The 24,110-nt window shown below is 47.1% G+C and overlaps 1 protein-coding gene across 3 annotated transcripts in view; it reads left to right on the top strand.

Annotated features, from left to right (window-relative positions):
• PRKAR2A (protein kinase cAMP-dependent type II regulatory subunit alpha) overlaps window positions 1-5,216 on the top strand; it is a gene marked incomplete at both ends in the record, with an annotated part of 40,167 nt that extends 34,951 nt beyond the window's left edge. For 2 of the 3 annotated variants that reach the window (XM_080696419.1, XM_080696421.1), the window contains 3 exons: window positions 1,060-1,125; window positions 4,057-4,198; window positions 5,083-5,216. In XM_080696419.1, the coding sequence (XP_080552545.1) occupies window positions 1,060-1,125; window positions 4,057-4,198; window positions 5,083-5,216 (342 nt within the window). The remainder of the gene's footprint in view (window positions 1-1,059; window positions 1,126-4,056; window positions 4,199-5,082) is intronic. The other variant, XM_080696420.1, reaches the window with a different exon arrangement.
• Between the last annotated feature and the right edge of the window lie 18,894 nt (window positions 5,217-24,110).

Consider the following 24,110-nt stretch of genomic DNA (forward strand, 5'->3'; position numbering starts at 1 on the left):
AGGTCTCACTAAGTTGCTGAGGCTGGCCATGAACCTGCGATCCTCCTGTCTCGGATTCCAAGCATGTACCACCTCAAGCCTGAGGCTTCTAAGGGTGGCATCGGAGCATCTCTTTCACCAAGACAGCACCTTCCAGATTTACTGTCTTCTTCAGGCCTGCTTATGATCAGGATTATCCCTGGGCCAGGCACTTGCCTATAATCCTAGTACTTGGGAGGCTGAGACAAGAAGGTCTCAGGTTTGAGACCAGTCTCACCAACTTAGTAAGACTGTGTTTCAAAATAAAAAATAGGGCTGGGTTAAAGCTCAGAGGTAGAGCCGGGCGTGGTGGCACACGCTTGTAATCCCCGCGTTTGGGAGGCAGAGACAGGAGGATCGCGCAGGTTCGAAGCCAGCCGCGCGCGCTGGCATAGGAGACCCTGTTTCCAAAATGAAAATGTAAAAATAGGTCTGGGAGTGTAGCCCAGAGGTAGAAGGGCTTCCAGGAACCCCAGTACCACCAAAAAATAAAAAAAAAATTAAAAAAAAAAGCTCAGAGGTAGAGAGTTCAGGATCTAATCCCAAATACCAAAAAATAAATAAATAAAAGATTATTTCTGGAGGCTTGGATACTTGGGAGCCTGAGACAGGAAGATCTCAGGCTCAAGGCCAGCCTCAGCAATTTAGTGAGGCCCTTTGCAATTCAGTGAGACCTGGTTTCAAAATGAAAGAATAAAATAGGACTGGGGGCGTAGTTCAGAGGTCGAAAGTCCTGGGTTCACAGCTGTCTTGCTTCCTGGCCCTGTCGTGGGCTTCAGTAGCTGATTGACCTGAGCACTTAGCAGCTGCACACTGCAGTGGCACCTGGCCATGTTTGTGTTGATAAATGACCGTTTATCAAAGAAGTATCAGCCATCTTTGCTTAATGTCCCCGTCCCCAGACTTGGGGACTTATTTTGAATTTGTTAGCATTGATACCTTTGTAGAGTTTAGCATAAATACGGATGAGAGCTCACACAGCAAGAAACCACCTGTTCCTCTCATGCTGTGTGTGGCTCAGACCCAGCCCCTCTCTTTCAGGGTGAAAAGGCTGACAGCTTTTACATCGTAGAATCCGGAGAAGTGCGCATCCTGATCAAGAGCAAGGTGAGCTTGCAGTGGGGTGGGAAGACGCGGCGCCCCTGGACACGGGCTACTGGAAGGGACAATGATAGGACTAAGGAAAAGAAACAAATGTGAAGAAAATAAATAAGAAATAGGTATTAGAAATGTAGCACATATGGGGTGACTTTGAAGAAGCCTCCCCTGCCGGGGGAGGCCCCAGGGTGTGGCCATGCTGGCCACCTGATGGGTGGGAGGCCTGGGCCATGGCCCTGAAGGAAGAGCGACTGACTGCTCCAGTCACTACCGCCTGATTGCCTTCTCTTTTTTCCTTTCTATTTGTTTTTATTTTTTGGAAACAGGGTTTGTTAAAATAGTGAGCTGTGCATATTACTCACCTAGTATAAAGCCTACTGCAAAAGAAATAAATTTAGTACCCGGGCGTGGAGGTGCACGCTTAATCCCAGCATTTGGGAAGCTGAGACCGAAGGATCGTGGTTCACGGACAGCCTCAGCTATTTAGTGAGGCCCTTCGAAACTTAGTGAGACTCTGTTTCAAAGTAAAGAATAAAGCCGGTCATGGTGGTGCACACTTGTAATCCCAGCGCTTAGGAGACTGAGACAGGAGGATTGCATAGGTTTGAAGCCAGTCTTAGCTACTTAGTGAGGTTCTCAGCAACTTAGTGACACCCTGTTTCCAAATAAAGTATAAAAATAGGTCTAGGAGGATAGCCCAGAGGTAGAAAAGTTCCTGGATTCTACCCCCAGTACCACAAAAAAAAAAATTATATATATATATGATTTATAATTACACACTCTCTACCCTTAGCATGGTGGCACATGTTTGTAATCTCAGCATTCAGGAGATTGAGACTGGAGGATCACAGTTTGTAGACAGCCTCAGCTACTTAGTGTGGCCCTCTGCAACTTAGTGAGATGCTGTTTCAAAACAAAGAATAAAAATAGGGCAGGGGGTATAGCTTGGTGGTCGAATGCCCCTGAGTTCCATCCCCAGACCTGAAAGAGAGAGAGAGAGGGAGGGAGAGGGAGAGGGAGAGGGAGAGGGAGAGGGAGAGGGAGAAGAAAAGAAGGAAGCCAGGTATGGTGGCTCACACTTGTAATCCCAGTACTTGGGAGTCTGAGACAGGAGGATCTCACAGGTTCAAAGCCAGCCTCAGCTACTTAGTGAGGCTCTCAGCAACTTAGTGAGCTCCTGTTTCCAAATAAAATATAAAATAGGTCTGGGAGTGTAGCCTGGAGGTAGAAGGTCTCTGGGTTCAGCCGGGCGTGGTGGTGCATGCTTGTAATCCTCGCGCTCGGGAGGCTGAAACAGGAGGATCACACAGGTTCGAAGCCAGCCTCAGCTACTTAGTGAGGCTCTCAGCAACCTAGTGAGACCCTGTTTCCAAATAAAAATATAAAATAGGTCTGGGAGTATAGCCCAGAGGTAGAAGGCCTCTGGGTTCCACCCCCAGTACCACCACCAAAAAAAAAAAAAAAAAAAAAAAAGAAGGTCCCTGGGTTCCATCCCCAGTACCACACACACACAAAACAAAGAATAGGGCAGGGTGTGTAGCTCAGAGGTCAAATACCCCTGGGTTCCATTTCCAGACCCTCAAAAAATAATAATAATAAAGAAATAAAAGAATACATTTAGTAAAGGTTAATAAGTATGGAGAAGCCAGGTGCGATGGTGCAAGCCTGTAATCCCAGTACTTGGAGGGCTGAGACAGGAGGATCGTAGGTTGGAGACCAGCTTCAGGAAGATAGACTCTCAGCAAACTCCAAGACCTTGTTTCAAAACAGAAATGTAGCTGGGCGTGGTGGCACATGTTTGTAATCCAGTATCTGGGAGGCTGAGACAGGAGGATTGAAGGTCCACAACCTCAGCAAGTAGTGAGACTCTCATCAACACAGGGAGACCCTGTTTCCAAATAAAAATAAAATACGGCTGTGGGTGTAGCTCAGAGGTAGACTGGCCCTGGGTTCAATCCACAGTGCCACGATTTTAAAAAAAACGGCCCGGGAGTGTAGTTTGGAGGTAGAGTACACCTGGATTCAATCCCAGTACCACAAAAGGTAAAGATAAAATAGATCTAAGCCTGGCTAGGGGCACACACCTGTAATTCCAGTACTTGGGCCTCACTAAGTAGCTGAGGCTGTCTACGAATCACGATCCTCCTATCTCAACCTCCCAAATGCTGGGATTACAAGCATGCGCCACCACATCTGGCTTTTTATTTCTTATTTGGAAACGGTCTTACTAGGTTGCCGTGAGCCTGCTAAGTTGCTGAGGCTGGCTTTGAACCTGTGATCCTCCTGTCTCAGCTTCACAAGCACGAGTATGTACTACCACACTTGGCTTAACTCTTCTTAAAAATGGGAAGGGTAGAGGTATCCAAGCTTAGTGGCACACATCTGTAATCCCAGTAATTAGGAGGGTAATACAGGAATATCACAGGTTTGAAGTTAGCCTCAGCAATTTAGTGAGGCCCTCAGCAACTTAGCGAGACCCTGTATCAGAATAAAACAGGAATAGCCAGGCATGGTGGCACACTCTTGTAATCCCCGCGCTTGGGAGGCTGAGACAAGAGGATTGCGCAGGTTCGAAGCCAGCCTCAGCTACTTAGTGAGGCCCTCCGCAACTTAGTGAGACCTTGTTTCAAAATAAAAAAAGAATTAAAAAATAGGGCAGAGGGTGTAGCTCAGAGGTTAAATAACTCTGGGTTTCATCCCCAGACCTGCAAAAAAAGAAAGATGTTAGGATTTAGATGGCACCTCAAGGCAAAACCAGCTCCTCTGATTAAACCAGACACTGAGACTGGTCCATGGGGCTTACAGTTACAGTTAGACTTTCTGCAAAGTGACTTCCTCAGTAATTGTGTTGAGTGTGCCAAGAAGGGAATATGTGTGTGACGTGAACGTGTGCCCAGCCGTAATGTAGTCAGCCCAGGTCATTTTCTCTGCCTGCCGTAGACGAAAACCAACAAGGAAGGGGCGAACCAGGAGGTGGAGATTGCTCGCTGCCGTAAGGGACAGTACTTCGGAGAGCTCGCGCTGGTTACCAACAAGCCCAGAGCTGCATCAGCCTACGCAGTTGGAGATGTCAAATGCTTAGGTATGAAAAGTTCTTTCAGGCCGGGCGTGGTGGCGCACGCTTGTCATCCCCGCGCTTGGGAGGCAGAGACAGGAGGATCGCGCAGGTTCGAAGCCAGCCGCGCGCGCTGGCTTAGGAGACCGTTTCCAAATAAAAATGTAAAAATAGGTCTGGGAGTATAGCCCGGAGGTAGAAGGGCTTCCGAACCCCAGCACCACCAAAAAAACAAAAAAAGTTCTTTCAGCATTAATACTTTTTTTTCTTCTTAGTACTGGGGATTGAACCCAGAGGCATTTTACCTACAAGCTATACCCCAAGCCCTATTTTTTTGTTTGTTTATTGAAACAGGGCCTCACCACATTGCAGATGTCTCACTAAGTAGCATGGGCGGCCACGCCCAGCTTAAAACTATTTCTGATATGCAGTACTTTCCCCATCAGCAAGCCTTGACTTAGTCCAGTGCTGTCACTAACATCTGGGCCTGCAGTTGTGTGACCAGCTGGAGACAGCTGAATATATTCTTTCCACAAGCTGTTTTTGTAGGCAGTGCTGGTGTTGTAGCCAGGGCCTTGCACATGCTAATTAACCACATGCACTACCACTGAGCTCCACACCTAGCACCCTACCAAACATTTCTGATTATAGATTACAGCCTTTGGGGCAGGTAGACAAGGCTGTGGGGAGCAGGGCAGGCAGGTGCTGCTGGGCCTTGAACGTCTTAACCCTAGCCTGCCCAGTCCTGCTACTAGCTCATAGAAATAGCCCATTTTCCAAGTACCCAGAATTCCAGAGCTTAATCTCCTATCACATGAGTGGGTATAATTAGGCAAAGGTTTACACAAGGGAGATGACTTAAATTGTACTCTGGAGAATTCATCCTGTCCCTTCCCTCTTTGACAATGCAGTTATGGATGTTCAAGCCTTTGAGAGGCTTCTGGGGCCCTGCATGGATATCATGAAGAGGAATATCTCTCACTATGAGGAGCAGCTGGTGAAGATGTTTGGCTCCAGCCTGGATCTGATCGACCCCGGGCAATAGACGTGCCACATCCCAGAGCCTTCTCAGTGTGACACCAAAACCTTCCGGTCAGCCACAGAACACACAGAAAACAGACACGACGGAACCACTCCTGCTGTTGCCACCGCCGCTGCCATCTCTGTGGTGGTCATGGGCATTTAAACAACTCGAAAGCCAGCACTAAAGTATGGGCAGAGATTTGACCCTCGTCTCCACTTTGCTTCTGAAAGCCCATTATTATAACACTTGTCATGATTACTCCAGCCCAGTCTTCACGTCTTTGGTTCAAATGGCATGTCTCTCCAACAATTTAAGTGCCTGATACGAAGCCCAAAGTGTAAACACCCTCCTTTCCTCTCTTGCTGCTATTCCTGCTTTGGGGAGTTACCTTAAGGTCTGCAGAAACCTGTGGTGTGACTGTAGACACCCTCCTCAGTCTTCTTCAGGGGAGGAAATGTTGCAGCCTTCAGTCTCCTTTGTCTTTTTAGAAGTTCACAGTGTACTCACAGTTGCTGTTTTGGGTTTTACCGTGGAAAACGACAGCAGATGTAATGGAGGTCTGTGGTCCAGTGGCGTTGCATTGTCTCTGGCGGCTGTCGCCAAGCCCACGGTGATGCTGGGAAAGGCCCTGCAAGGGCCAGCCGGTCCGCGCTCCAGAGTGACTGATAGGCCGGTGGGATTCATGTAGAGTAGAAAACTTGTGTTCTCCACATTTACCAGTAGTAGAGAGCCAAGGAAAGGATTTCTGGGCTAGGGTTTTATTTTATTACTTTTTAGTAGGTTTGTTCTTAACCCCCATGCAGTTTGCCATCCATTTCTAAGGAGCCTGGGTGGCCAGCTTAGCCCCACTGGTCAGAGCTGGTACTAATATCGGGAGCCAGCGTCTGGAGGTGCCCTTGCTTTATCTCACCCAGACACTTCCCTGGGCAGCTCCTGCCATTTCTCTTTCTCAGCTGCTGCCACCAGCTGATGGCAGTGTGCTGACAAGAGGTTGTGCCGCACAGGGAACCCTTTCCTTCTGCTCCAGAGCCACAGCAGTTTTTAAACTCTTTAAAGAAGAAGCAGCTATTTTTTAACTAGAGAAAAGTATTTCTCTATTTAGGGAATTCCCTTTGGTGATACAGATATATTTTCTGGAGTTTGTCAGCTGCCTCAGGCATTCATTGTAAAGATCAACTCTCTGTTTCCAAAAATTGACATCCCCAGAAGTAGTAAGGGTTAAGGATAGCTCAGGGTAGAGTGCTTGCCTAGCGTGTGCAAGGCCCTGAGTTTACTCTCAAACACCATGCACACATACAAAAATTACATCTTTTACAATTTCATAGAATAACTGTGAAGGCCTTTCTAATTAAAATGTTGGGATAGTTGAGGTTCTAATTGTTAAATCCCCAAAGAAAATAATTTAGCTTATACTTAAAACATATCAGACCTGACCAGGGATCCTAGGAGCAGTGTATAATTTGCATAAAGACAAGTTTAAGTATTATAGCCAAATTTTTGTTAACTGGAGAGGCTCTTTCCAATATGATTATTTTTCCTTCTGGGTATTTCTCCTTTTCTTCTTGTGCCCATGAGGTGAAAGCAGATGGGTTCTTTGCAGACTGCCTTAGGTAGCTGACCTTGCAGCTCAGGATGCTGAGAGGTGGCCTCCAGTGCTCCGGGCAGCCAGCACTGGGAAGCTGTGTGGTAGTCCCTTCGCTTCTGATGCTCTTTTATGTAGTGTTACTCTGTTAAACAAATGGGTAAAGTGGTTCTTGCACTTCCAAAGATACAGGTACGTTGCCTGCAGGGTGGCACTGAAGCCGGCCCGGCCCTAGCCCTGGACAGGGCTCTGAACGCTGGTTAGATGCACCCCCCACCTCCACACTGGCTCTGGCCAGAGCTGCTCTGCCCACGGGCTGCTGGGGACAGGGCTTCTCCTGCCCTCTCGCACGTCCCAGTCTAGTCTCTCTTCAGAGCTTTCTTTGACCACCTGGCTCACTGGTGGTTCTTGTCTTACAGAGTAGAATTCGTCAGGTTCCAGTCCTCCTCTTGTTCCAACCACTGATTGACATAGAGATCTGAGTCCAGACCTCACTGCACATGGGCCCTGGGGAAACTGAGGGACGAGGCTGAGCGCAAAAGGACAGAGCCGTTTACCACAGAGCCAGGACTCTCAGTGTTCAGATCCCCGCAGCCTGGGGAGCCGAGTGCGCCAGGCCAGCTGTGACTCGGGGCCGAGGTGTCTCTGCTGTGTCAGGCCAGCCCTCATGGGACATCATGTTCTGGGAAGAGGTCCCTTGGGTAAGTTGTGTCCTCTTCTGAGGGTCAGAGCAGCAAACCCTCTTTTTTTTTTTTCCCTGTTGATTATGGATGGCAGAAAATACTTGTGAGAGCTGGAGATTCAACGTTCAGTATTGGCCTTCCTTTTCACCCCCAAACTTTTACCCCACTCTCTCTTCTCTCGGTCAAATTCTCTGAAGGGAGGGTTCACGCACTCTTGTCCTCCAGTTCAGTTTTCATATACAGTTGTGTTACATATAATTGCTATAGGTTCTCTGGGAAATCAGAGCTTTTCTTTGGGCAGTTTAATGAGCGAATTCAGCAGCAAAGTGGCAAGAAGTAGTTTTCCAAGCAGAAGAGGTTGTGTCCATCCTCCGGCTGCCCAGCCTTTCTGCTCACCATGGCGGAGCAGCCAGTGAGAGGTGCCGCGCCAGCAGCAGCCCGGACCCAGCCCCCGTCACGCCACCCTGTGCAGACAGCCTTCTCTCTCAGGAAAGTGGGAACGCTTCGCAGATGAAAAGGAAAGGACCGTGACTGTCATCTTGCATTTCCAGCTGGCTCGTGCTGGAATTCTGTCTGCGATGTGCACTTGTAAACAGTCTTGCCGAGATACGCGTTGTTGGATTCTGCACTAGTTACCTCTCGTTCCTCCTGTCTCACCTGCTGACGTTCCTCAGTGGTCTTGATGTCTGTTTCATGGGAAGCAGCCTTCCCGTGGGTTTCCTTTCACACACTGCAGGGCTATCTTTATACTTAAAAGGAGACAAAAACTGTCACTAAACTTAGGGGGGACTTGCAGAAAACCATTTAGCCCACCTTGAGCAAAGGATAGATTCCTCTTTTTTTTTTAAGCTCATTATAATAAATCTAATTCAGCATTATAGTGCTACCTCAAAGGTAAAAATGGTTTAAAGTCATCTTTTGATCCTGAGTTCTATACATGGTGTTTGAAATGTCTTTCAGTTGGAATTTATGTGTAAGTCATTGGGGTGAATCTTATTTTAACCTCTTTTACACTGAATTTTAATCTCAGAAGAATAAGTGATTAGAAAGCAATCAGTTCTTGCTCTGTAGTATTGGACATATAATTGAAAGTCATTAAAAATTAAATCATTGTTTGCCATAAACAAGTTGAGTTTTTTAAAAGGAAACTCTAGGGCTTGGCTTTACTCTTGGTTAATAAAGGCTGACAAATCATGTCTGGTGCAGTGTTATACCCTCTCCCTCTTTTTTTTTTTTTTTTTTTGCGGGTCTGGGGATGGAACCCAGGGACATTCGACCTCTGAGCTACACCCCCTGCCCTGTTTTTTATTCTTTATTTTGAAACAGGGTCTCACTGAGTTGCAAAGGGCCTCACTAAGTAGCTGAGGCTGTCCGTGAACTGTGATCCTCCTGTCTCAGCTCCCAAATGCTGGGATTACAAGCGTGCGCCTCCACGCGGGGCCCTCTTCCTCTTTTCTATTTATTTATCTTTTTTTTGGTGGTACTGGGGTTCCTGGAAGTTCTTCTACCTCTGGGCTACACTCCTAGACCTCTTTTATATATATTTTATTAATTTAGAAACAGGGTCTCTTAAACTAGCACGGCTGGCTTCGAACCTGCGTGATCCTCGTGTCTCTGCCTCCCAAGTGCGGGGATGACAAGCGTGCGGCTCTCTTCCTCTCTTCAGTACAGGGACTCAAACCATGGGGCATTCTCCCACCAAGCTACATTTCCAGCCCTATTATTTATTTATGTATTGCAATACAGAGGATTGAACCCAGGGGTATTCTACCTCTAAGCTATACCCCAAATCCTATTTTTGTATTCTTTATTTTTTTAAACAGGGTCTCAGCAAGTGTAGTGGCTCACACTTGTAATTCCAGCATTCGGGAGGCTGAGACCAGGATTGTGGTTTGCAGACAGCCTCAGCTACTTAGTGAGGCCCCTTGCAACTCAGTGAGACCCGGTTTCAAAATAAAGGATAAAAAATGTGACGGGGGTGTTCGGGGGTGTAGCTCGGAGGTTGAATGCCCCTGGGTTCCATCCCCAGACCCACACACACACAAAAAAGAAAGAAATAGGGATGGGGGTGTAGCTCAGAGGCATAATGCCCCTGGGTTCCATACCCAGTGCCACAAAATAAACAAAGATTAAAAATACTAAAAAATAGGACTGGAGGTATAGCTCAGAAGTACAATGCCCCTGGGTTCCATTTTCAGAACCGAAAAAAGAAAAAGAAAAAAAAGAAAAAAGAATGAAGTACGGCTGGCTGGGGTTGGAATTCTGAGATAGAATACCTCTGGGTTCAATCCCTAGTACCACATACACACACCAAAAAAAGAATAAAAAATAGGGGTGGGGGGTGTAAGAGGTAGAATGCACCCAGGCTCATTCCCAGTACCACAAAAAAGGGAGGGGTTCAGAGGTACAACCCCCAGTTGCATTTTTAAAAATACCCAAAATCAAGATCTTACCAAGCGTGGTGGTGCATGCTAATAATCCCAGCAATTAGGAGGCTGAGACAGTAGAATACAGGTTTGGGAACATCCTCAACTACTTAGGCCCTTTGCAATTCAATGAGATCCTGTCTCAAAAAATCAGCTGGGGGTGTGGTAGGGCTCAATCCCCAGTATCAAAAAAAGTGCAAGCATGGGGCCCCTGAGACCGGGTAGTCTTGCAGAACATTGGGAATTTCCCAGCTGGCCCCCCTCGGCTCTGCGGGTGAGACCACTGGGACAGGGTGTACGTGTTCAGGACATGCTGGGAACCGCCTCCACCCTGGCTCTGTGGGATCCTTTTCTTGCCAACTTTCCTGCCTTCCGCTCTGGGAAATCATCTTAGGATGATTTTCTGCCAGCCCTCCCCCATGGCCTGGGTCCTGGGGCTGTGGGTGCAGACAGGGAGACCTGAGTCCCACCCCTTGCCTGAAGGGACAGTGTGTTCCAAGCTTGGTTCCACTGTCTAATCCTCAGGCCCCGGGGCCTTGGGAGGATTTAGGGCCAGCGGACTTAGGGGGATGGAGAAGAACCAGCCAGTTAAAGAGCGCCAGGCAAGGGGGTTCAGACAGAGGTCTGCTCCCAGGCAGGCCGGGATAAAAGAGGAATGCACCCCCAGTCCACGGCCAGGACTGGAGAAGGCGGGGAGCAGCAGCCAGGCGCGGCCCGGGCCTTCTCTCCAGCTCTCCTCTTCTCTCCAGACACTGCACTCCAGGCGCTGCAGTGCTCCTGCCTGGCCTGGATTCCCAGGCCGCCCGGCCTCACGCACGCACGCACGCACGCACGCACGCACGCACGCACGCACGCACGCACGCACGCCCTGGCCCCAGCACTGAATGATCTCATCTTCTTTCTAGGGAAAAGACAGAAGCAGGAAGGCAGGAGCCAGCTCTCCCTGAGTGCCCGCCCCCCTCCTCCAGCTCCTGCCCCGTGGTTCTGCTCGTGTGCGGGTGTGTGTGTGTGTGTGTGTGTGTGTGTGTGTGTGTGTGTGTGTGTGTGTGTATAGTGCTGGGGATAGATCCCAGCCCCCCTCCTCCAGCTCCTGCCCCGTGGTTCTGCTCGTGTGCGGGTGTGTGTGTGTGTGTGTGTGTGTGTGTGTGTGTGTGTGTATAGTGCTGGGGATAGATCCCAGGGCATTCGATCTCTGAGCTACACCCCCAGTCCTATTGTTTTATTTTGAAACAAGGTCTCACTAAGTTGTGGAGGGCTGGGTTTGAGGTCAGTCTTGAATAGTTGAAAATGGAGTTCGGGGTTTAGGAGGGAGGTAAAAACACCAACCAGGTTATCAGAGACCGTTGTTTTATTGGGCCCCAACCCTAGTGCCCTCCGGAGAGTCAGCCAGCCGGGGAAAGGGACCGACGGGCTCCGCTGTCTGGAGAGTTGCACATAGTCCTGATGGGCTGGCGGAGTCACGTGGCAGATCAGAGGCACAACATGTGTAGCATCGGGATGTTTGGAGTCTCCAGGCACCTGGAGTCTCTAGATATCTCTGCTTCTGGCTTCTGCTTCCTGTTCTGCTCTGAGATCGTGTGGAGGAGGGACCCGACTTATCAAGTCTCAGCATGTAGTGCGACTCTCAGCAACCTACTGGGACAGTTTCAGAATTGTGCTTTGTGTGTGTGTGTGTGTGTGTGTGTGTGTGTGTGTGTGTGTGTGTGGTGCTGGAGACTGAATCCAGGGCCATTCTTCCTCCAAACTACTCTCCCAGCCTTACTTTTTTTTTTTTTTTTTCTGTACTAAGGGTAGAACCCAGGGCATTCTACCTCCAAGCTACATCCCCAGTCCTATTTTTTTTCTTTATTTTGAAACAGGGTCTCACTGAGTTGCAAAGGGCCTAAGTAGCCAAGGCTCTCCGTGAACCGCGATCCTCCTGTCTGAGCCTCCTGAATGCTGGGATTACAAGTGTGGGCCACCACTTTATTTTTATTTTGAAAGAGGGTCTTGCTAGATTGATGAAATCTCACCACTTGTTGAGGCTATGCTTGAACATGGGATCTTCTGGTCTTAGTCTCCGAAGTACTAGAATTAGAAGTGTGCTCTACTACACCTGGCTTCTCAAAATTAAAAAATAAAATAAGGCTGGGAGTGTAGTTCAGAGGTAGAATACCCCTCCATTATTTTAATTAATTTATTTATTTACTGCAGTACTAATTCTACCTCCAAGTGACACTCCCAGCCCTATTTTTTATTCTTTATTTTGAAACAGGGTCTCACTGAGTTGCAAAGGACTTCCCTAAGTCCTTTGACGCTGGCTTCAAACTCGCACAATCCTCCTGTCTCAGCCTCCCGAATGCTGGGATTACAAGTGTGCCCCACCACGCCTGGCTGAGAGCCTGTTTTAAAATAAAGAATAGCCAGATATGGTGGCACACGGTTGTAATCCCAGTACTTGGGAGGCTGAGACAGGAGGATTGCCCAGGTTCAAAGCCAGCCTCAGCTACTTAGTGAGATCTTGTTTCCAAATAAAAAAATAAGTCTGGGAGTGTAGCCCAGAGGTAGAAGGCCCCTGGGTTTTATCCCCAGTACAAATAAATAAATAAATAAATAAATAAATAAATAAATAAATAAATAAATAAGCCAGGCATGGTGGCACATGCTTGTTATCCCAATATTCGGGAGGCTGAGACCGGAGGATTGCGGTTCGTGGACAGCCTCAGGTACTTAGGCCCTCTGCAACTCAGTGAGACCTGGTTTCAAAATAAAGAATAAAAAATAGGGTAGGGGGTGTAGCTCGGAGGTTGAATGCCCCTGGGTTCCAGCCCCAGACCCATAAAAACAAAACAAAACAAAACCACACACAAAAAAAAATAATAAAAAATAGGACTGGGGGAGTAGCTCAGAAATAGAATGCCTCTGGGTTCAGTCTGCAGTAACACACACACACACACACACACACACACACACACACACACACACGTGGCAGGCATGGTGGCAAACCCTGTACTTGGGAGGCTGAAACAGGAGGATCGCAGATTCAAGGACAGCCTCAGCAGGGAGTGAGGCACTCATCAATCTAGCAAGACCCTGTTTTGAATTAGAAATAAAATAGGGCTGGAGGTGTAGTTCAGAGGTAGAATGCCCCTGGATTCAATCCCCAGTGCCCCCTCCACAAAATAAGTAAATCATAAATATGCTCCTATAACTAAGCAAATGAGGAAGAACCCATACTAACTGCTGTTTTTAGCTAATTTTCCTTTTTCTTTTTTCTTTAGTCCTCTCCCTTGTTCTCCATCAGTCACTGCAACCCATGTTTACAAGATACAAGTTCTCTATTTTTCTCCTTGCATGTATAATCATGAAAACAGACCTGCCCCAGGCATGCTGGGATCACAAACGTGCGCCACCACGCCCGGCTTTGCCCCATACTTTTGCAATCCATTCATCTGTTGATGGACACCTAGGCTGGTCCCATAATTTGGCAACTGTGAACTGCGTTGCTATAGACATGGATCAATTGTATCAGTGTAAGATTCGGACAGCAGAGCCCTTGCCCCCTCTCTGCTTCCTGCCCTACCATCTCTGCAGACCTGGCCTCCTGGACTGAATTCTGAAATCTCCCCAAATAATAAGTAAATAAGCCGGGCACAGTGGCTCATGCTTGTAATCCCAGCGTCTGGGAGGCTCTCAGCAACTTAGTGAGCCCCTGTTTCCAAATAAAGTATAAAATAGGTCTGGGAGTATAGCCTGGAGGTAGAAAAGCCCCTGGGTTCCACCCCCAGCACCACAAATAAATAAATAAATAAATAAATAAATAAATAAAAAGATAAAATGAAAATAAATAAATAAAAAGTCCGGGCATGGTGGTGCACATTTGTAATCCCCGTGTTTGGGAGGCTGAGACAGGAGGATCACACATGTTCGAAGCCAGCCTCAGCTACTTAGTGAGGCTCTCAGCAACTTAGTGAGACCCTGTTTCCAAATAAAATATAAAATAGGTCTGGGAGTATAGCCCGGAGATAGAAAAACCCCTGGGTTTCACCGCCAGTACCACCAATAAATAAATAAATAATAAATAATAAATAAGCAAAAACAAAAAAGAAAAACAGAATAAGCCCGGTGTGGCGGTGCACACTTGTAATCCCAGCATGTGAGAGGCTGAGACAGGAGGATCACAGTTCGTAGTTCGTGGCCAATCTCAGTTACTTAGGCCCTTTGCAACTCAGTAAGACACTGTTTCCAAAAAAAAAAAAGACTAAAAAAAAAAAAAAAAAAAAAACTTGGGGTGGGGTATAGCTCAGAGGTAGAATGCCCCTGGGTTCCATCCCCAATATGGCAAAAATTAAAAATAAATAAAAACTAAAAAATCAGGCTGTAGATGTAGCTTGGAGGTAGAATGCGCCTGGGTTCCATCCCTAGTACCACACACACACAAAAGCAAACCCTCCATCCTAAGTTATATGGTCAGATATTTTGGTTTCTATCAATTAGAATATTGACTGAGCTGAGCATGTTGACGCACGCTTGTAATCCCAGCATTGGGGAGGCTGAGACAGGAGGATTGCGGTTTGCGGACAGCCTCAGATACTTAGTGAGGCCCTCTCCAACTCAGTGAGACCCGGTTTCAAAATAACGAATAAAAAGCAGGGCAGGGGGTGTAGCTCGGATGTAGGATACCCTGGGTTCCATCCCCAGACCCCCCCCCACACACACAAAAAGAATATTGATTGGGACAATCCCAGTCCTTTATTCTTATTTTTATTTTTTGTGGTAGTGGGGATGGAATCAATGGGAGTTCTACAACCCCAGCCCTATTTTATATTTTAGTTTGAAAGAGGGTCCCACTAGGTTGCTGAGTCTCACTATGTTGTCAAGGTTGTACTCAAATTTGCAATCCTCTTTCTCAGCCTCCCACGTACTGGGATTACAAGGATGTGCCACCACACCTGGCTTATATTTATTTATTAATTTTTGTTTGTGTGTTGGGGATGGAACCTAGGGCCTTGTGCATTCTAAACAAGTGCTCTACTTTGAGCTATGGCCCCTGACCCTAAATTTTTTTTTTTTTTTTTTTTTTTTTGCGGTACTGTGGATGGAACCCAGGGGCATTCTACCTCCGAGCTACACCCCCAGCCCTATTTTTTATTCTTTATTTGGAGACAGGGTCTCACTAAGTTTCAGAGGGCCTCACTAAGTCCCTGAGGCTGTCCACGAACCAGAATCCTTCCTTCTTAGCCTCCCAAGTACTGGATTACAAGCGTTCCCCACCAGGCCCTTCTGGCCTAAAGGCCAGAGCTCATATTGGAGGCTCTCCTGCTCACTCGGCGGATTCCTTTCTGGCAACGATTGCCCTGAACAAAGGGGCCTTAGACAGGCCCTGTGAAGCTTGGTCGGGTCAGGCACCGGGCCATCCATCAGTGCACAGAGGACTCTACCCTCTCCTTTGTCCGTCTGTCCAGACGACCATTCCTTGGTCCACTGTCTAAGTCACTCTTCGGCCCGAGCACGGTTCCATTCTGCCCAAGCTACTCCTGACCACTCCCTCCCTCTCCCATCCTACTGGGCCTCCTCATTGGCCCCGCCCCAGGCCCCGCCCACTCCGGAAGCCGCCGCCGCGAATCCTGGCACCCTAGCAACAGCGCCTTCCAGTACGCCTGCCCGGGGTTCGGCACCAACCAATAGCGAGCGGCCTCGGGAGCGAGGCGTGGGGGCGGGGCCCCGCCGGCCGCCGCCATCTTGGCGAAAGAGAAACAATAGGACGGAAGCGCCGCGGGTCGGGCCGGGGCGGCGGGTAGAGCCCCTCGGCGCCGGCGCCCGTGGCGGAGCGAGAGAGAAGCGTCTGGCCAGGCTGCGGGGACGGGGTCCTCGCGCTGATGGGGACGGAGCCGTCGCTGTCACTGTGGGGTAGGTTCGGGTCTTCGTGGCGCGATGGCGATTTGCGAGGAGCCTGGCGCCTCCAGGTTACTGGGGAGAGCCGCCCGCCGTGGGGCGCGGCCGGCCCCGCCTCAGGACTGGAGGGCGCCCTTCTGGAGGCGGGGTGCTCTCCAGGCTCTCCAGCAGCCCCAGCTTTGGGAGTGGGGCCCACCCGGCCTGGAGGTAGGGTACTCCTCGTCTCTGGCGGGGGCCGAACGCCCGCGGGGCCGTCGTCGTGTGTGATGGGGGAATCTGCGCACGCAGAGTATTTTGAAAGACGTCTTCAAATGGATCAGGAGACCTTCGTGCTGACGTTTCCGCCGCGCGTGGAGCTTTCGTTTCTTTGGTTACAGACTGCTGTTGCCTTTTGCATCCTAATGACTTGTTTCATTTTCGGATTCTATTAGCTCTCAAATATCAAGAAAGGTGTACTAGCAGAAAAATGAGTGGAAATAAAATGTAGAAACTGGGAGGTGTTGGTGGCACACACCTGTAATCCCAGTACTTGGGAAGCTGAGACAGGAGGATTGTAGGTTCAAGGACAGCCTCAGCAATGTAGCCAGGCTCAGCAGCCTAGGAGACCTTGTTTCCAAAAATATAAAAAATAAATAATAAGGCTGGGGGTAACTAAAGAGTTAGAAATCCTCTGCGTTCAATCCCCAGTAACACACATACACACACACACACCACACAAAAAGTGTAGAAACCAGTAAAATCTAGTGAATACTAAGGTAAATAGAGTTAGTCACTTCTTAGAATTAAATATTTTGTTAGCAAAATGTACATAGGACAAGAAAGAAATCATCTGGAAGATTAGTTATAATAAAAAATTGCAAAACTTTAGCAGAGTTAAATATTTCAGTTACCAGATTTGGGATTTTTTTCTAAATAAAGGAGTATGATTAGAGTAATTTTGTTGCATTCTAGTATTTCTGACGTTTGCTGAACTTGCATTTTTAGTGAAAAAACATTTTAAGTGAACTAAGGTGCTTATTTGCATAGGTTGTTTCTGTGGGGTTTATATAATTGCATCCTGTAACTTGATGTTAAGTATTTAAAGAGAAACTTCAGGGCATTTTAATTTTAGACACCATCAGAATTTATGATGGTGCTGGAGATTGAACCCAGGAGCATTTTACCTCCAAGCTACACTACTAGCCCTGTTTGTTTGTTTGTTTGTTTGTTTGTTTTTGCAGGCCTGGGGGTGGAACCCAGGGTGTTCAACCTCCAAGATACACCCCCTGTCCTGTTTTTTATTCTTTCTTTTCTTTTCTTTTTTTTTTTTGAAACAGAGTCTAAGTTGCAGAGGGCCTCACTAAGTAGCTGAGGCTGTCCACGAACCTTGATCCTCCAGTCTAAGCCTTTGGAATGCTGGGATTACAAGCATGTGCCACCATCCTGGCTCTGTTTTTATTTTTTATTTGGAAACACGGTTGCACTAATTTTCCAAGACCCTCCCTTAGTAGTTGAGGCTGGGCAAAAACCTGCAGCCCTCCTGTCTCAGCCTCCCAAGCACTGGGAGTACAAGTGTGCACCACCATCCCCGGCTCCACCATCAGAATTTTTTTGTTGGAGTCTAGGACCATTCTACCTCTGAGCCACACCCCTTGCCCTATTTTTTCTTTATTTTGAAACAGGGTCTCACAGAGTTACAAAGGGCCTCACGAAGTAGCTGAGGCTGACTTTGAACCTGTGGGATCCTCTTGTCTCAGCCTCCCAAATGCTGGGCTTACAATCATGTGCCACCACGCCCAGCTTCACTACCAGAATTTGAAATGGCAAAATGAATAGTTCATTATGACTGATATTAATTGACCAGTTGATTGCCAGTTCATCTGTTAACTGTCATTCAGCTTGGTTTACCTGCATTATGACTTTTTTTTTTTTTTGGTGGTGGTACTGGGGGTGGAACCCAGAGGCCTTCTACCTCTGGGCTATACTCCCAGACCTATTTTTTATATTTTTATTTGGAAACAGGGTCTCACTAAGTTGCTGAGAGCCTCACTAAGTAGCTGAGGCTGGCTTCAAACCTGTGTGATCCTCCTGTCTCAGCCTCCCAAGCACAGGGATTACAAGCGTGTGCCACCACGCCCAGCTTTCACCAAAAAAATTAAAAAAAAAAAATGAAGTGCTAAGAGCTAGGACTGGAATTGAAATTGTAGAAACCAGGTTAGCAGATGTAACAGTCTTCTTTTGTGCTTTGAGGCTTCCTAGATGAGGGATCAGAACATTGTATACCAGCCTTGTATCTGGCTGAGCAATGTGATGTGCCAAAAGAATGACTGATGAACCTTAGCCAGCCTCCCTTGCAGAGGGATGCGGGAGCCTTCTGTAAGCTCCTGGGATGTCACTTGTATCTAAGCAACAGGGATGAGCATGAGCCTCCTGGAGGCCAGCTTGCTGTAGTGGAAATTTTCCATTGTTTAGCTCATAAGCAGGATACCTTGGGCCTTGGGGAAGAGAGGGAGGGAGGGAGGGAGGGAGGGGGGAGGGAGGGAGATGGAACCCAGGGGGCGTTTTACCTCTAAACTACACCTCCCCAGCCCTATTTTATTTTTATTTTGAAATAGGGTCTCACTAAAGTGTGGAGGGCCTCACTAAGTTTCTGAGGCTGGCAATCCTCCTGTCTCAGACACCCAAGTACTAAGATGACAGGCTGTGCCCTGTGCCACCTTGTCCGAAAAGAATTTTCCCAAGTGTGGAGGCACAAGTTTGTAATCCAGTACTTGGGCGATTGAGATGGGAGGATCCTGAGTTTGAGGCCAGTCTCAGCTACTTAGCAAGGCCGTCCACAACTTAGCAAGACCCTGTTTCAAATATAAAGAATAAAAAAGAGGGCTGGGGGTGTAGCTTGGAGGTAGAATGCCCTTAGTTCCACCCACCCCCCCAAAAAAAAGTGAAATGACTTAAACCAATTGAATTAAGTTTTTGGAACAAACAACATAAGCAGATGATTATTCTCACATCATTAGATTATGTTTTTGCCTCTGCATGCTGTGCAATCAAAGTAGTGTTTTGCAGTCTATTCTGATGATAAAAGCCGGGCGTGTTGGTGCAAGATTGTAATCCCAATACTTGAGAGGCTGAGACAGGAGGCTCCAGGTTCTCTGCCGACCTCAGCTACTTACTGAGGCTTTCTGAAACTTAGTGAGACCTTGTTTTGGAGTAAAGAATAAAAAATTGAAAAATCGGGCTGAGGGTATAGTCGGAGGTAGAATGCCCACCAAAAAAAAAAAAAAAAAAAAAAAAAAACCCCAAACAACAGCAACAACAACAATTAAAAACTAAGCCGGGCATGGTGGTGCACGCTTGTAATTTGGGAAGCTGAGACTGGAAGATCATGGTTCACGGACAGCCTCAGCTACTTAGTGAGGCCCTCTGCAACTTAGATCCTGTTTCAAAATAAAGAATAAATAAGGCAGGGGATGTAGCTTGGAGGTTGAATGTCCCTGGGTTCCATCCCCAAACCCGCAAAAACAAAAAACTGATGATAAAGAAACATCCCTTTCCCTGAAAAATTGAATTTAGAGTTCAGGTCAGAGTTTGAAGATAAAGATAGTCTGCCAAGATGATGTGTAGTTGGTTTATATTTATCTCTGTCCTCCATCCTGTTTTTTTTTTTTTTTTTTTTTTGTTTACAGTAGTGGGGTTTGAACTCAGGGGCATTCTACCTCCAAGCTACACCCCGAATTGTATTTTATATTATTATTATATATTATATTTTATATATTATATATTATTATATATATTATATTTTATATTATTATTATTATTATTATTATTATTATTATTATTATTATTTTGGTGGTACTGGGGTTCCTGGAAGCCCTTCTACCTCCGGGCTACACTCCCAGACCTATTTTTACATTTTTTTTTAACCTATTTTTTTTTTTTTTACCTATTTTTACATTTGGAAACAGGGTCTCCTAAGCCAGCGCACGTGGCTGGCTTCGAACCTGCGCGGTCCTCCTGTCTCTGCCTCCCAAGCGCAGGGATTACAAGCCTGCGCCACCACACCTGGCTAATTTTTTCTTTTTTTAAAACAGGGTCTTGCTAAGTTGCTGAGACTGACTTCAAACCTGTGATCCTGTTTCAGCCTCCCAAATACTGGAATTACAGGTGTATGCCATCCCACCCAATCTGCGACAACATTTCTGTTTTTTCTTTTTCTTTTTGGAGGTGGGAAGAACTGGAGATTTAATCCAGGGGCATTTTACCTGCAAGCCACACCACCAGCCCTATATTATTTTTTAGTTTGAAACAGGGTATCTGTCACCTCACCTTTGTAAAGGACAGATAAAACTTTAATCATTAAAAGGTCCCTAAATCCGGGTGTGGGGACACAAGTTTGTAATCCTAGCATTTGGGAGGCTGAGACAGGAGGATTGAGGTTCCCAGATAACCTCAGCTACTTAGTGAGACTCTGTTTCAAAATAAAGAATAGGGCTGGGGATATAGCTCAGAGGTAGAATGCCCCCGGGTTCCATCCCCAATACCACACACATACAAAAAAGGTTCCTGAAAGGTTTGAGCCCCTGCCCCGCAGGGGGCGGGGCCCTGTGATTCCCAGAGGAGACCACGCCCCTCGATTTAAGGGAGCCTGTGCTACCTCAAGGAGAGAAGCCCGATAGACACACACAGAAAGAGACAGAGAGGCCGCTCTCCCCACTAGACCCCACGGCCCACGGGGCTGGCGGCCGGCTCCCCACGAATAAAGGCATCCATACTGCCTATAATGAATTTCCGCGTGTATCTGTGCGCCAATGGAACCCGTCACATCTTTATTTATTAATCAGTTCCCTACAACTGGGCATAATGACACATGCCTATAATCAAAAGTACTTGGACCTGAGCATGGTGGCGCACACTTGTAATCCCAGCATTTGGGAGAGAGAGGAATAGGAAGATCGAAGCAACTTATGCAGTCCGCGAACTGTGATCCTCTGGTCTCAGGCTCCCGAATGCTGGGATTACAAGCGTGCGCCACCACGTCCGCCTGACACCCTGTTTTTAAATAGAGATAAACTAGGCCTGGGAGCAGGTATGGTGGCACACGCTGACTAACAACGAAGCTTTCAAAGTGAGCAGTTTGCTTTAGGATGTGTTGCTGTCCTAAAGCAGTTGGTTTCGCAAGTTTCTGAGGGAAACTGTAGATCTCCTTAAAAGCCTCTACCATCAGGAAGCACTTTGAGCGAAGTCAGAGGAAGCTCTTTTCTTTTGTATGTGGTGCTGAGGATGGAACCAAGAGGCCTTTACCTCTGGGCTACACTCCTAGACATACTTTATATTTTATTTGGAAGCAGTCTCACTATGTTGCTGAGAGCCTCACTCAGTAGCTGAGGTTGGCCAAACCTGTGCCATACTTCTGTCCCAGCCTCCCAAGTGCTGGGATTACAAGCGTGCGCCACCATGCCCAGCTGAAGCCCTTATTTTGACCAAGACAGCGCTGAGGCTGAGTTTTGGCTGAGTGGCCGAAGATGCTCAAGCAAGCCCAGGTAGCAGGGGTGGGAAGGGGATTTAGCCAGTGAGTTTGCATGTAGAACCCATTCATGAGTGAATATATATGATCTAACTATTAATACATACTGAAAATTTCATGACTTTAATAATGTGTTACAGTTGGGTGTGGTGGCACATACTTGTAATCCCGGCATTTGGGAGGTTGAGACTGGAGGATCGCGGTTCGCAGACAACCTCAGCTACATAGTGAGGTCCTCCGCAACTTAGTGGACCCTGTTTCAAAATAAAGAATAAAGAATAGGGCAGGGGGGTAGAGGTCAAAAGTCCCTGGGTTCCATCCCCAGACTTGCAAAACACACACACACACACACACACACACACACACACACACGGCTGGGAGTGTAGCTCAGAGGTAGAATGCCCCTGAGTTCTATCTCTAGTACTGCCAAAAAAAAATTAGCTTGGGAGGCTGAGACAGGAGGATCGCACAGGTTCAAAGCCAGCCTCAGCTACTTAGTGAGGCTCTCAGCAACTTAGTGGGACCCTGTTTCCAAATAAAGTATAAAATAGGTCTGGGAGTGTAGCCCAGAGGTAGAAAGCCTCTGGGTTCCACCCCTACCTAGTACTGCCAAAAAAAAAAAATCCTTTCTAGAAGTAGAATATACAGTGAGATTCAAAATTTTAAGTATAATTTGATGAATTTTAGCTTTTTTATGTGTGTATGTATGTGTGGTACTGAAAATTATATAATCATTCCCCAAATAAATATAATGCAAAAGGGTGTATTCATTTAGAGTCACCCCTCCATGCCAGTGTGGTATGGAGCTGTATTTCTATTTTCTGTATTTCTATCTTTCTAATAAACTTCTTTAAATCTTCAGCAACAACAACAACAAAAAAAAAATGCAAAAGAAAATAGGGCTGGGGTATAGCTCAGAAGTAGAATGCCCCTGGGTTCTGTCCCTTGTACCACAAAACAAAAACAAAAATTCAGGAGTTGGGTTGACAAGGAAAATTGGTTTATTTAAAACCAGCTTCAGAGCCGGGCGTGGTGGTGCACGCTTGTAATCCCAGCATTCGGGAGGCTGAGACTGGAGGATCGCGGTTCGCAGACAGCCTCAGCTACGTAGTGAGGCCCTCTGCAACTCAGTGAGACCCGGTTTCAAAATAAAGAATAAAAAATAGGGCAGGGGGTGTAGCTCGGAGGTAGAATGCCCCTGAGTTCCATCCCCAGACCCGCCAAACAAACAAACAAACAAACAAAAAAACCAGCTTCAAATTCCCACGTTTGGGAGGCTGAGACAGGAGGATTGTGCAGGTTCGAAGCCAGCCGCAGCTACTTAGTGAGGCTCTCAGAAACTTAGTGAGACCCTGTTTCCAAATAAAATATAAACTAGGTCTGGGAGTATAGCCCAGAGGTAGAAAGCCTCTGGGTTCCACCCCCAGGACTAAAAAAAAAAAAAAAGTAAAAACCAGCTTCAAGAAAGGTAGAGGAGACCCATTTTGTCTTAAATTTCCATCCTGGGGGGCCTCAGGGGTGAGGAAAGCATTTTTAATTAATTAATTTATAAAGTTTTTTTTTTTTTTTCCCAGGAGGGTAACTGGTTTGAAGACAGCCTCATCAAGTGGTGAGACTCATCAACCTAGTCAGACCCTGTTTCAAAAACAAAAATTATCAGGAGTGGTGGTGAACACTTGTAATCCCTGCGCTTGGGAGGCTGAAACAGGAGGATCTCACAGGTTCAAAGCCAGCCTCAGCTACTTAGGCTATCAGCAACTTAGTGAGACCCGGTTTCCATATACAATAGGTCTGGAAGTATAGCCCGGAGGTGGAAAGCCCCTGGGTTCCTCCTTTAGTAGCACCAAAAAAAAAAAACTAAAATAAGCCGGGCGTGGTGGCGCACGCTTATAATCCCAGCATTTGGGAGGTTGAGACCGGAGGATGGCGGTTTGCAGATAGCCTCAGCTACTTAGTGCGACCCTCTTTCAAAATAAAGAATAAAAATAGGGCGAGGGGGTAGCTCGGAGGTCCAGTGCCCCTGGGTTCCATCCCCAGACCCGCAAAAAAAGCCAGCTGTGTGGTGGCACGCTTGTGATTCTAGCATTTGGGAGGCAGAGACGGGAGTATTGTGGTTTGAAGCCAGCTTCAGCTACTTAGGCCCTCTGCAACTCAGTGATGAGACCTGTTTCAAAATAAAGAATAAAAATAGGGCTGGGAGTGTAGCTGGGAGGTAGGAAGCCGTTGGATTTCACCCCCAGTACCACAAAAAAATAAAATAAAAAATAGGGCTGGGAGCCGGGCGTGGTGGCGCACGTTTGTAATCCCAGCATTTGGGAGGCTGAGACACGAGGGTCACAATTTGTGGACAGCCTCAGCTACTTAGTGAGGCCCTTTGCAACTTTGTGAGACCCTGTTTCAAAATAAAGAATAAAGCCAGGTGTGGTGGCGCATGCTTGTAATCCCAGCATTCAGGAGGCTGAGACTAGAGGATCCTGGTTCGCGTACAGCCTCAGCTAGTCTGTTAGGCCCTCCGCAACTTAGACCCTATTTCAAAATAAAGAATAAAAGCCAGGCGTAGTGGCGCACGCTTGTAATCAGCTTGGGAGGCTGAGACAGGAGGATCGCACAGGTTCAAAGCCAGCCTCAGCTACTGAGTGAGGCTCTCAGCAACTTAGTGAGACCTTGTTTCCAAATAAAATATAAAAATAGGTCTGGGAGTATAGCCTGGAGGTAGAAAGCCCCTGGGTTCCGCCCCCAGCACCACCAAAATAAATAAATAAATAAATAAATAAATAAATAAATAAATATAAAAAGAAAGAATAAAAAATAGAGCACAGGTTGTGCAGACCTCAAACAAACAAACAA

Source organism: Muscardinus avellanarius (genome assembly GCF_963383645.1).
Source record: "Muscardinus avellanarius genome assembly, chromosome: 5".
Lineage (NCBI taxonomy): Eukaryota > Metazoa > Chordata > Mammalia > Rodentia > Gliridae > Muscardinus > Muscardinus avellanarius.